At 39.4% G+C, this 13,535-nt stretch overlaps 1 protein-coding gene across 1 annotated transcript in view; it reads left to right on the top strand.

Annotated features, from left to right (window-relative positions):
- The window catches only part of CUL3 (cullin 3), a 139,466-nt gene that overhangs the window by 108,063 nt on the left and 17,868 nt on the right, over positions 1-13,535 (top strand). Inside the window, exons 7-12 of the mRNA XM_062192901.1 lie at positions 1,383-1,528; positions 2,222-2,398; positions 5,396-5,566; positions 6,155-6,262; positions 12,572-12,696; positions 13,008-13,104. Coding sequence (XP_062048885.1) covers positions 1,383-1,528; positions 2,222-2,398; positions 5,396-5,566; positions 6,155-6,262; positions 12,572-12,696; positions 13,008-13,104 — 824 coding nt within the window. The remainder of the gene's footprint in view (positions 1-1,382; positions 1,529-2,221; positions 2,399-5,395; positions 5,567-6,154; positions 6,263-12,571; positions 12,697-13,007; positions 13,105-13,535) is intronic.

The following is a 13,535-nucleotide window of genomic DNA, read 5'->3' as shown; positions in this document are numbered from 1 at the left end:
CCAAGGACTTGGGCCATCTTCTGCTGCTTTCCCAGGTCATAGCAGAGAGTTGGATCGGAAGTGAAGCAGCCGGGACTTGAACTGGCTCCCATTTGGGATGCCAGCACTGCAGACTGTGGCCTTACCTGTTATGCCACAGTGCCAGCCCCTGAAGGCTTAACCTTTTATGTCACAGTGCCAGCCCCCCTAACTCCATTCTTAAAAGTTGTATTGCTGTATTATAACTTTCTAATAGGCTATCAGCTAGTAGGCTACCAGCTTATTTCACAGAAATATTAGACATATGGAAGAACAGTATTTTAAACGTGTATTACAGTTTTGTGGAAAATTGTACAAAAATAGGTGGGTACTAGACTTTTCATTCTAAGTAAAAACAATAGTGTGAGATAAACCAGTTTTTAAAATACAGACATTGGCCTAAGATACCACATGGTAAATACTAGCTGTTACTCTGAGGAAAACATTAAACAACAGTTATTTATATTATAAATTTCATGTTTGTTACCGTGAGATGTAATGAAGTAAATCTCATTGTATCATTTGATTAATTGTCATACTGATTAGTTGAGATTCTGCAAATACCTATAAGACTTATTTTTTTACTTAACTCTTTTTTAAAAGATTTATTTATTTATTTATTTATTTATTTGAAAGAGTTATAAAGAGGCATAGGTAGAGGTAGAGAAAGAGGTCTTCATCTGCTGGTTCACTCTCCAAATGGCTGCAACAGCCATAGCTGTGCCAATCCAAAGCCAGGAGCAGAGAGTTTCTTCTGGGTCTCCTGCGTGGGTGCAGGGGACCAAGGACTTGGGACATCTTCCACTGCTTTCACAGGCCATACCAGGGAGTTGGATCGGAAGTGGAGCAGCTGGGACTCAAGCTGCTGCCCATATGGGATGGCAGCATTGGAAGCGGTGCCTTTATCCACTACACCACAGTGCCAGCCGCATACCTCTAAAGATTTTAAATTGTAAAGTTCTTATGTTGACTAACAGACTACAACTAAGTTCTTCTTTTGATAGACATTTTGTAATATCAGTAGACTGCACATTAAAGAGGTTAAATCATGTGTTAACTCAAAACTACAGTTTTTGTGTTATATCCACATTCTCTTTGGGAATCTTCAATGTGAATAAAAAAATGCCAAGTCATTTTATTGATATTTCCACAGCATCTCATTTAATGTTTATGTTTAACAAATTATGAGAATAACTATTAACCTATTTTTTTCATTTTGCTGTTTTATAGAAATAGTCATATGTTCACCAAATGGTGGTTAAAGGAGAAATAATATTTTCTCGCAGTAACAACTTGAAACACAGATGCAGATTTTGTTCTTTAATCTTTACTATAGCTAATTTGTGTTTTCTTTTTGATTGTAGACCTTGCTTGCATGTACAAGTTATTTAGTCGTGTGCCAAATGGTTTGAAAACAATGTGTGAGTGTATGAGTTCCTATCTGAGGGAGCAAGGTAAAGCCCTCGTTTCTGAGGAAGGAGAAGGAAAAAATCCTGTTGACTATATCCAGGTAAGTAAACACAAAACAATCTTTAAGATTACAACAAAGACATTTGTCAAAATATGACAGAAGATCAGTTTTCTGTGTCCTTTCAATATAATTATCTCAGTGGTAGATTAATACATGAAATTATCCTAACTATTTTAGGATTTTTCATGGTATTCAAATACCTGAGGCAGACTGAGCTGCTGTTTTTCTTCTAACCTCTCTGATGAAGACCTAGTTTAATAGTCTTAGTCTAATTATTTAGTGTGTTAGGGAAAAGTACCTGTATTTTAGTTGAATACTTTTTGTTTCAAGATGTTTTGTTTTTAAGCATTGCTACGAATAAATTATATTCTAAGTTAATTGTGTTTTCATAAAAACAATTAGCTTTTTTGTGCATTGTTAGCCTGATTTTCTGTCTGCATAACCCTTCAGCCAACACATAGGAGCATGAGATAAGCAGTGAGGAGGTGCTTTATTTCATCTCTAGTAGAGTAATCCATACTTGTACATGGAAGATAGACTACTACCCTTATCCCCTGAGATTTTTAATACGGTCTTTCATACAGACTCTTGAATATAATAATATGGAATCTATAAGTTTAACAATAAGTACATATATTTATTATAAGCAAAGTTAATAAGATATACATAGTCATAGGTATATTATTTATGGAAGAATTATGTGTCCTAAATTTCTTCATTTTTATTTATAAGGGCCTATTGGATCTGAAGAGTAGGTTTGATCGCTTCCTCCAGGAATCATTCAATAATGACCGGCTCTTTAAACAAACTATTGCGGGTGACTTTGAGTATTTTCTCAACCTCAACTCCAGGTCTCCCGAATACCTCTCATTATTTATTGATGATAAGCTGAAAAAGGGAGTCAAAGGGGTAAGTAGTAATGCAGTGAAAATACATTAAATTTTATTTGTAGATTCAAAAATCAGGAAATTTTATAACATTTTAAACCCTTCTTGTTCTTATAACATACGCTGTAATCTATTAGAAAATACTGTTTATATTTACTGTGATCAGGAGTACCTTGACATTTCTCTTAGTGTATAAATTGACATCATAAGAATTACCCAGCCATTATTTTTTTTTTTTGACAGGCAGAGTGGACAGTGAGAGAGACAGAGAGAAAGGTCTTCCTTTTGCCGTTGGTTCACCCTCCAATGGCCGCTGCGGCTGGTGCACCATGCTGATCCGAGGGCAGGAGCCAGGTGCTTCTCCTGGTCTCCCATGGGGTGCAGGGCCCAAGCACTTGGGCCATCCTCCACTGCACTCCCTGGCCACAGCAGAGAGCTGGCCTGGAAGAGGGGCAGCCGGGACAGAATCCGGCGCCCCGACCGGGATTAGAACTCGGTGTGCTGGCACCGCAAGGCGGAGGATTAGCCTGTTGAGCCACGGCGCTGGCCATACCCAGCTATTATTAAACAGTTATCTTTATGACTGTGAGAATTGGGTATTCTATAGATAAAACAGTGGAGCAGCATTTAGCCTGGTGAATTTAAGACACCTGCATTCTGTATCATACCTGGGTTCAATTCCTGGCTTTGTTTCCTTATCCCAGCTTCCTGCTACACAGACCCTGGAAGGCAGTGGTGATGGACCAAGCAGCTGGGTTACTGTCACCCACATGGGGGACCTTACATTGTTAGCATTTAAACCGGCAGATAAGAAAGTTTCTCTCTCTTTTTCCTTTTCCTCTTCTTTTTGAGATTTATTTATTCATTTGCAGAATTTAAAATTGCAGGGAGGGAGAGACAGAGAGTGAGATCTTCTATCTGTTGGTATTCTCCTCAGGTAGCTACAATGGCCAGGTGTAGATCAGGCCAAAACTAAGAGCTTCATCCTGGTCTCCCATGTGGGTACAGGGTCCTAAATACTTGGGCCATCTTCTGCAGCTTTTCTCCAGCCATTAGCAGGGATCTGGATCAAAAGTGCAACAGCTGGGACACGAACCAGCACCCACATGGGATGCCAGTATCACAGTTGGCAGGCTTTACCCACTATATCACAGTGTCAGCCCCCTGTATCTGTTTTTCTGTCTCTGTCTCTCCTCCTCTCAAATAAATTAAAATCAACAACTGAATAGCTCTTCAGTAGGTGTAGAATGTTCGTTTCTATCATCTAGTTCTGGAGGTTATGTATCAGACCTTAGATTCTAAGAGCCCAGGGTAGAACAACAACTGTCTTCTCTGAAAATAGTTGGAAAACATATACTGAAGCTCATTTTTTTTTTTTAAAGTTATTTATTTTAGAAAGGTAGAGTTACAGAGAGTGGGAGAGGAGGGAGAGATCTGCTGGACCACTCCCTAAGTGGCCACTGTGGCTGGGACTGGACCAGGCCAAAGCCAGTAGCCAAGGACTTAGTTCATCCTGGTCTCCCTTATGGGTGACATAGCTCAAGTGCCACCTTCTGTGGCTTTCCCAAGTGCATGAACAGGGAGCTGGATTGGAAGTGGAGTAGCCAAGACTCAAACCTGCACACATGAGCTGCAGGTGGTGTCCTATATCACTGTGCCACAACACCAGCTCCTGAAGCTCAATTTTAAAACCTTATTATATATCTCTCAGACTCTGGGAGCTCCCTATAGCATCGCAAGTCAAATTAAACATATTTTGATCACATGATTTTTAAATTTATTTTATTACTATCATTTGAAAGTCATAAAATAAACTCAAATAAACTCATTTATTGGTTCATTCTCCAAATGCCAGTGACAGCTGGGGCTGACAAAGACAGGAGCCTGGGACTCATGCCAATCTCCCGTGTTGGGGGCAAGGGCTCAGTACTTGAGTCATCCCTGTTGCCTCCTAGGGTGTGCATTAGCCATTAGCAGAAAGCTGCTTCAAAATGGAGCTGGGGCTCAAATCCAGGTACTCTGACAAGGGATGCAGGCATCCTAAGTAGACTCTTCAACACTGTGCCAAATGCTTACCCCTGAATGGAGCTTTTTTAACTCCATGTTGGAATTTGTGAGACAAAGGGGCGAAATAGCCACTAGTTTTACATGCAGTAAGTATAACAACAAAGTAAGACCACTGAGGATACACACTGTTGAAAAGATTTTAATTACATATACGTTTAGTCTTTCATTTAAAAATGTAAACTTAATACAGCCTGCCACAGTATCATCTTGCCTTAAGTTATATTTCAATTATAACAAATTATTACTATTTCATTTGTGACAAACTTTTACCCTTTTGTTTGCAACATTTAGGTTTTGAATGAGCTTAAATAAAAAGCTTCCTTGACTTTTTAAATTTATAAAATTGTGTAGCTAAAATTTTACTTAAGATTTTATTCATCTATTTGAGAGGTAGAGTTACAGGCAGAGGGAGAGACAGACAGAAAGGTCATTCATCTGCTGGTTCACTCCTCAAATGGCCACAATAGCCAGACCTTAGCTGATCCAAAGCCAGAAGCCAGGAGCTTCCTCTGGATCCTGTGACGAGGGCGCAGGGGCCCAAGCACTTGGGCCACCCTCCTCTGCTTTCCCAGGCCATAGCAGAAAGCTGGATCAGAAGAGGAGCAGCAGGGAGTAGATCCAGTGCCCATATAGGATGCTGGCTTTGCAGGGGGCGCCTTACCCACTTTGCCACAGAGCCAGCCCCAAAATTTTACTTCCTAGTCATCCCTTAATCCAGCCTTGTATTATCTCATACCTCCATTTCAGTGGTAATCTGGGAGAATTGAATTCCATTCCAGCCCTTTGTTAATGTTGGCACTAGATGAGGTAGAAAGACTGTCCCTCTCAATCAAATATTTCAACCAATGCTTACATTTGCTTTCAAACAGTGTTTTTAAATGTAGACAAACTGTGATGCTATTTTTGTAGAACTATATTTTTTTAATTGTTAAATTGTCTTTTAATTTTGCAGCTAACAGAACAAGAAGTAGAAACAATATTGGATAAAGCAATGGTCCTTTTCAGGTTTATGCAAGAAAAAGATGTATTTGAACGTTATTATAAACAACACTTGGCAAGGAGACTGCTCACAAATAAAAGTGTTTCTGATGACTCTGAAAAAAACATGATATCCAAGCTAAAGGTAAGATGTATGTGGGATCAGTGGAGTGCCCCTAACTTACCACAGTGGCATTCCAACTTGTGATTATAAATTGGTTACTTGATTTTCAATGTCTATTTCAGAAATTAATAAAGATGACTTTTGGGTAGGACACAAGCTACCTTTAGATTTGTTCAAGTTCTGGGACATTCATTGTTCTCTGGAATTTGTGTTGATGTGTCAGCATATATTCATTAAGGTCTGAGGATGGAATAATAAAAACAAAACTGTAAAGAGAATATTACTATATAATTTTAAATGACAGTGTGTGGTCCAAAGACTATTTGAACCTGAATCACCTGAAATGCTTGTTAAAAATGCAGAACTCTGGGCCCTACCTTTTATATCTATATATTAGAATTTCTGAAAGAGTCTAGAAATCTGCATTTCAAAATAAAATCCTTGGTTTATTCTTAAATTGAAGTTTGGTGGCCACAAGTATAGAGCAACTGTTGGAAAGATTTATGAAGGACATTATCAGGGGTGGTAGTAACATGGAGTAGGTTCTTTTGTGTTTGTTCATGAAAATATCCACCATTATTTGTGTATGTTTGTCTTTTTCCTCCACAGACTGAATGTGGATGTCAGTTCACATCAAAACTGGAAGGAATGTTTAGAGATATGAGCATCTCAAACACAACTATGGATGAATTCAGGCAACATCTACAGGCAACAGGGGTAAGATTCTGAGTTAATTTATTTGAAAGGCAGAAATACTGGGGGGGGGGGGGGGGGGTGTCTTCCATCCGCTGGTTCATTGCCCAGATGGCCACAATGGCCAGAGCTATACCAGTCTGAAGGCAGGAGCTTCCTCCAGGTCTCCCACACGGGTACAGGGGCCCAAGGACTTGGGCCATCTTCTGCTGCTTTCCCAGGCCATAGCAGAGAGCTGGATTGGAAGTGGAGCAGCCGGGGCTCGTACTGGTGCCCATATGTGATGCTGGCACTGGAGGCAGCAGCTTTACCCACTGTGCCATAGTGCTGGCCCTGAGTTAATTTCTATTTAAGTAAGATACTTTGTCCTGTAGGTGTTCATCCTTATAGCAGGTAACTGATCTGGTTTTTTAAATGTCACTGGGCGTTACCAACTTGTATTATCTGAGTATATTAAGAAAATTACTTCTCTCCATATAAAAAGTACTTATTGACCTCTTTTTCTAACTTTATGTCAGAAACTTTATTGTTCTTTAATTTATCCTCCCTACTTGAAGGATTGTGGTAAAAATCTAATAAAGCAAGTTATTTTGTTAAAATCATTACAGATTGTGAGTACTGGGCTTCAGCAAGCTAACTGAGTTTTAACTTTTTTTTTTTTTTTAACTTTAACCCAGTGTTCTGTTACCTTAGAATAGTTCCTTGACCTTCTGTGCTCAGTGCTGTCATTCTCATCCATGAGGTCAGCATCATTGAGCCTCACCTTCTTAGGGAAGGTGGTGAATAAATTTAGACCGTGAATTAGCATGTTACAAATGTGGTTAGTATTTTGACTCCCAGAAGATAGTAAACTGTAACTTTTATGCCTTTGAAGTTTAAATGTGGTTTTTTGCAAGGATATGATGTTCAAACTTTTGTTTCTTTGCTTGTTTTACAGTGTTTTTCAACTTATTTTTGCAAACTTTAGCAGTTAAACATTCTTAAAATTTTCTCTGTACGTGACCACACAGCACTCCACTTCAGGCACACATCACACGATTAATGAATTTTGAAGCCTTCCTTTGATATATAAATAACTTCTAATGATTTCATAGTCTCATTATAAACAAGATAAATGAAAATACTTTTGTAGAATGGGCATTTATACTCAATGGGCTTCATTGAAATTGTTGAATTATTTGCCTCAGTAAATATCAATGCTTACAATCGACAAAGGCTGAGCAGAGAAGGTACAAGTCTCTGATAGAAAATTGGGTGTGCAAATAGATTATGTTAGAGATGATTTTATTTTTAGAACATTTAGTGATTTGTACTTTAATACACTGATAATCATATTTTCTTATACTTTGTTTGGTATATGTAAAACTTACAGTAAGTTTTTCTTCCCCTAATCTTACATATATTGAGAGCTCCAGGGAGATAAGTCTGTTGAAACCATCTTGTAAGGAAATGTTCAGAGATGGGTTTAATACTCTAATTTAAAAAAAAAAAAAAAGGGCCGGCGCCGCGGCTCACTAGGCTAATCCTCCGCCTTGCGGCGCCGGCACACCGGGTTCTAGTCCCGGTCGGGGCACCGATCCTGTCCCGGTTGCCCCTCTTACAGGCCAGCTCTCTGCTGTGGCCCGGGAGTGCAGTGGAGGATGGCCCAAGTTTTTGGGCCCTGCACCCCATGGGAGACCAGGAGAAGCACCTGGCTCCTGCCATTGGATCAGCGCGGTGCGCCGGCCGCAGCGCGCCTACCACGGCGGCCATTGGAGGGTGAACCAACAGCAAAAGAAAGACCTTTCTCTCTGTCTCTCTCTCTCACTATCCACTCTGCCTGTTAAAAAAAAAAAAAAAAAGATATTTATTTATTTATTTGAAAGGTAGAACAACAGAGAAAGAGAAAGGGTGGTTGATTTTCCATCTGCTGGGTGTCGTTTCTCAAATGCATTCAACAGGACTAGACTAGGACAAAGCCAGGAGCCAGAAACCCCATTCTGGTCTCCCACACAGAGGTGACAGGTGCTTGGGCTGTTATCTATTGCCTTTCCAGGAGCGTTACCAGGAACCTGGATTGTGCTTGTGACGCAGGTAGAGCTTAATCCTCTGCTCCACAGTACCTGACCCCCTTACTAATTTTTTTTAAGGTATATTTATTTGAGAGGCAGAGTTACAGAGAGGCAGAGAGAGAGAAAGGATTTCCATCTGCTGGTTCACTCCCCAAATGGCCACAACACCTGGAGCTGAGCCAATCTGAAGCCAGGACCCTGGAGCTTCCTCAAGGTCTCACACATGGTTGCAGGAGACCCAAACACTTGGGCCATCTTCCACTACTTTCCCACACCATAGCAGAGAGCGGGATCAGAAGTGTGGCAGCTGGGACTCAAACCGGCCCCTATATGGGGTGTCGGCAGGCGGCAGCTTTACTCCACTACATCACAACACTGCCCCCACCCCCCTTGACTAATTTTTTAGTATCTAAATACCTTGTCTTTGATAGTGGAGGCCTTTTGTTGACAATTATGATTTTAATCTAGACCACACATTCAAAAAAAGATGTTGAATGTTGCCTTTGTTGATCGCTGATATATTTAGTAAATATCCAGTTTTCTTTCTTGATAACTCTACAGATATAACCAGTGATAGAATAATTGCTTAATTGTTAAAACAGTAAGTAAAGTACTTAACATGTTCAGTTATTTACCTGCTTATCCTTTTCCAGTTTCCACTGACTATAAGGCCATCATTTGTGTACAATTTCTGGCTTTTTTTTTTTTTTTAATAATTGTTAATGTTAAACTAAGGATTTTAAGCGGTTCTCCCAAACCTTAATCTACATGAGAAAGATTTGATCAGATGTGACTGAGTAAGCAAAATAAATCTTCAGCTTTCTAAACTCTTTGAGCTCTCTTATTTATTTATTTATTTTCATCTACTTGAAAGGCAGGCTGAAGTGAGGAGCCTGGCTCCAAACAGGTCTCCAAGTGGTAGCGGCCGAAGCATTTGAACCATCATCTACTGCCTCCTAGGATTCACAGGCTGGATCAAAAGCAGAGTAGCTGAGGCTCAAACTGGCACTTTGATATGGAATTACAGGTGTCCTAGGTTGTGACTTGACCTACTGCAGCACAACACCTGCCTTGTTTAAAATAACAAGAGTCTTCCTCTAACTTTCTTAAAAGTTGTTGGCCTGTTGAAATCTACCAAGACAGTGGTTCTTCCACTTACTTTTAGGGTCACAACAAATACCTTGCTTAAAATACTAACACTTGTGGTGTATTTTATTTAGACAAACTTTATTTATTGTACTATAGGAAATTTTAAATACTATATACTTAGTGAAATAAACAATATGCTTTGTCTGTTTTTTGTCTTTTGTGTTTTTATTTTTAAAACATAGCAGGGGCAAGAGAGCCCTCCTTACCATCATATTTCTGTTGTTAAATTTTTATTTCAGTTTTTTAAAAAAGACTTACTTTGGTTGGAGGGGGGCTGGTGGTGGGTTGGGTGGAATTAGACCAGGCTGAAACCAGGAACTGTAGTCACATTCTGAATCTCCCAGGTACTTAAGCCGTCACCTGTAGCTTTCCAGGGCTCATATCAGCAGGAAGCTGGAATCAGAAGTGGAGCTGAGATTTGAACCCAGGTCGTCCACATGGGACGTGGTTATCCTAAGTGGTGTCTTAATCTGCACAGAACATCTGTCCTCATATTTCTATTTATGTCAGCAAGTCATAGCACATCCTGGCAGACTTTTCTGGTGCTTCTGCCTTGGTGTACCCACTCCTGTCATTTGTTGTCATTGAATATAAGTTGAGTGGTGCCAAAATATTACTGAGATGGCTAGGAGGAGAAGAAACTGGCTGCTAGAACAATAGTTCTTTGGAGTTTTCTCTCCCCTTTCACCCCATTTAACAATTTCCTAAGTGATTTCAATGCTGAGCATTACTATAAACACTGAGCATACAGCAGAGGACAAATGGAACACACCAAAATCACTGCCTTGATGGAGCTTCCTTTTCAGTCAGGGAGACAGATGTTAAATAAGATAAGTAATAGATGGCTTTAGAGTAAAGATGTAACAATAAAGAGTGGGAAAACACCTTTTTAAAAATAACTATCTGAGGGGCTGGCACCATGGTGAACTTAACCTGCCACCTGCAGTGCCGGCATCCCATATAGGTGTCAGTTTGAGACCCAGCTGCCCCACTTCCAATCCAACTCTCTGCTGTGGCCTAGGAAAGCAATGGAAGATGGCCCAAGTCCTTGGGAACCTGCAGCTGCATGGGAGACCTGGAAGAAGCTCCTGGCTTTGGATCTGTAGAGATCCGACCGTTGCAGCCAATGAGGGAGTGAACCAGCGGAAGGAAGACCCTTTCTCTCTTCCTCTCTCCCTCTCCCCCTCTCCTTCTATCTCTGTGTAATGCTTATTTTCAAATAAATAAATCTTTACAAAAATAACTATTTGAATGACAAGAAAGATGAGTTGGGATGTGGGGTAGAGGCCAAAGCCAGGAATGGCAAACTCAATCCAGGTCTCCCATGAGAATGAGTGGCGGGGACTCAAGTACTTGAGCCATCACTGCTACTTCTCAAGAGTGCACATTGGCAGGAAGCTAGAACTTGAAGGCAGGCACTGTGATACGGGATATGGGGGTCTCAGGCATTGTCTTAAATGCTGTGGCAAATGCCCACCCCTAAAAAACTATGTTTTGAGGAAAGACTTGAAGGAGATTAAAGAGCAAGGTGTGTACATATATGTCTTTTTACCTGTGAAATCATGGGGAGATCACATGCACATTGCTGCGGAGGTTTGATTAGTGATACCACTACCAGTTTGAAATTGTATTATCAGTTCTCTACCTTCTCTGGTGCATCATTTAACAGTCTCTGCTATCATCCTTACTTCAGTGTGCTGTGTGGGATTTCTATTCAGTTTCTTTATAGTGGAGCAACCTTTTAGTAAATACTTGTGAAGAAATCTGGAGTATGGGATGCAATTATTAATAACCCTCCCTCCTTTAAAAGTCTGTATTGCTAAATCATCCAGGTATATAAAAATAGAATATTGATTTATAGCCAGTTGTGAGCGTCAGTTATTTATTATTTATTTATTTATTTTTACCAACGGGAGATGCAGTTTATTTACACCAGCAACCATGGGGGCAGAGGGAGTACACAGCGTTTACAAAGTTAGCTACCTGTACAGGATGGATTACATATGCAAAAAAAAAAAATCTCAAGACCACAGGACAGCGTGAGCCCCACCCCTCTCCCCCCAACAACCCCAGCATGCAGTAATGCCCCTGGGCAGAGCATCAGTTATTTATAAAAGTAGTATTTCATGTTTAAGAATTTCTTTTGATGTGATTTATTGTTGTTTTCTTTAAAATTGGTTTTTGGAACAAAGAATTTTTTTTTGTAAGATTTATTTATTTGAGAGGGAAAGTTACAGAGAAGGTGAGACAGACAGAAAGGTCTTCAATCCACTGATTCACTCCCCAAATGGCTGCAACAGCTGGAGCTGGGCCAATTCAAAACCAGGAGCCAGGAGCTTCTTCTGGATCTCCGATGTGGATACAGGGGCCCAATCACTTGGTCCATCCTCCACTGCTTTCCCAGGCCATAACAGAGCTGGATTGAAAGTGGAGCAGCCGGGACTTGAACCGGCGCCCATATGGGTTGCTGGTACTCCATGCTGAGGCTTAACTCATTGTGCCCCAAACAAAAAGTATTTGTGATAGTGATGCAGGCATATATTTTGTAGAAGCAGTCATCCATTATACCAGTAGTGCATGGGCTTTGTAGCACTGCATCTACAGTTTCATGTTTCCTTTTGTTGGTCCTATATGGAGGTTGTTAGAATGTGAGCTGCCTGTTAAAACATGAAAATTTTGTTCAGTGTCATTGAATTTGGGGTAGGATATTAGAAACATCCCATTTATCTGTTCAGATGGTAAAAACGTTTAAAAACTGAGATGGAAGATGTTATAACTTTCTTTAAAATGATATTGAAATAACCCCTTGACATCTTGGGGGGGAAAAAAAAAAAAACTTGAAGGATCCAAACTTTGCACTTCTCAGTGATACCATTAAGACTGTGTTCGCATGCTAAGAACTCTTCCTTGTTTTTAAGGTAATATCTTGAGCAATAATGAAAGTATTTACCATGATAGCTAAAATTGGGAAAACAATACACAGATAGAACCTCTATGAAAGTCTGTTTTATATACCAGATGTTGGACATTCATTTATATATTTTGATACAACTATTTTGATAAATGTGTTGCCATATCTATGGAATGGGTAACAGATCCTAATTTGTGGGAATTGTCTTTCTGATTTACACAGGTATCCTTAGGTGGTGTTGATCTTACAGTCCGGGTGCTCACAACAGGATATTGGCCCACTCAGTCGGCTACACCAAAGTGCAACATCCCACCAGCACCAAGACATGCTTTTGAGATATTCAGAAGGTAAACCTAAATCATATGTGTATTTTCAGTCTAAATAATTATCTAAAAATAAGTGTACTACCTTTATCTTTTAATATCCAGAAAAGTTGCAGAAGTCTCAACTCCCCCATTACCTTATTCTCGTTCCTCTTTTGTAAAAATTGGAATTGAATTTATTAAATCTTCGGGTTTCCTTTAAGGTTCTCATTAAATTTATGTTTAAGAGTTATTATCCTGTAGTTTGTAATTTCACATATATAAATTGTGTGATTGTAAATACAAATTGTATATAAATTGTCTGCTTCTCTAAAATCTGGTTTGGTTTGCTTAAGGTTCTACTTAGCCAAACACAGTGGTCGACAGCTCACACTCCAGCATCACATGGGTTCTGCAGATCTCAATGCCACTTTTTATGGACCAGTTAAAAAGGTAACTTTGGTGGTTTGAATGTTCTAACTTACTGAAAATTTGTCCTTAGAGCTTATGATGATTTCTGTTGACTCAGGTACATTTTTAATTCATATCTTATATCTGTTTCAAATATTAAAAATGTTAAAATACTGGCTTTGATATTTTACTTTTTTACCTCAGTTGTTAACTTTATTTGAAAATATGAAGACTATGCCAGTAGCCTTCCTTAAGGAATAAATAATGCTAGTGTAATTATACATTTTATTTTTTAAATTAAACTTGAGACAGTATTGCATAAAATAGGAAAATGAAGTTGATTTGAAAGTATGCAGTCCTTATATCTGATCAGCCACAAACCAGAAAATTAGTACTTGAAATTTTTGAAATATATAAGCATTCTTGTCATTAAAAAATTCAGTAATGCGTTAATGATATGCCTTCTTAATTAA

Source organism: Lepus europaeus, chromosome 1, assembly GCF_033115175.1.
Source record: "Lepus europaeus isolate LE1 chromosome 1, mLepTim1.pri, whole genome shotgun sequence".
Classification (NCBI taxonomy): domain Eukaryota; kingdom Metazoa; phylum Chordata; class Mammalia; order Lagomorpha; family Leporidae; genus Lepus; species Lepus europaeus.
The sequence above is the reverse complement of the archived record's forward strand: the minus strand, read 5'-3'. Positions and strand labels throughout refer to the sequence as shown.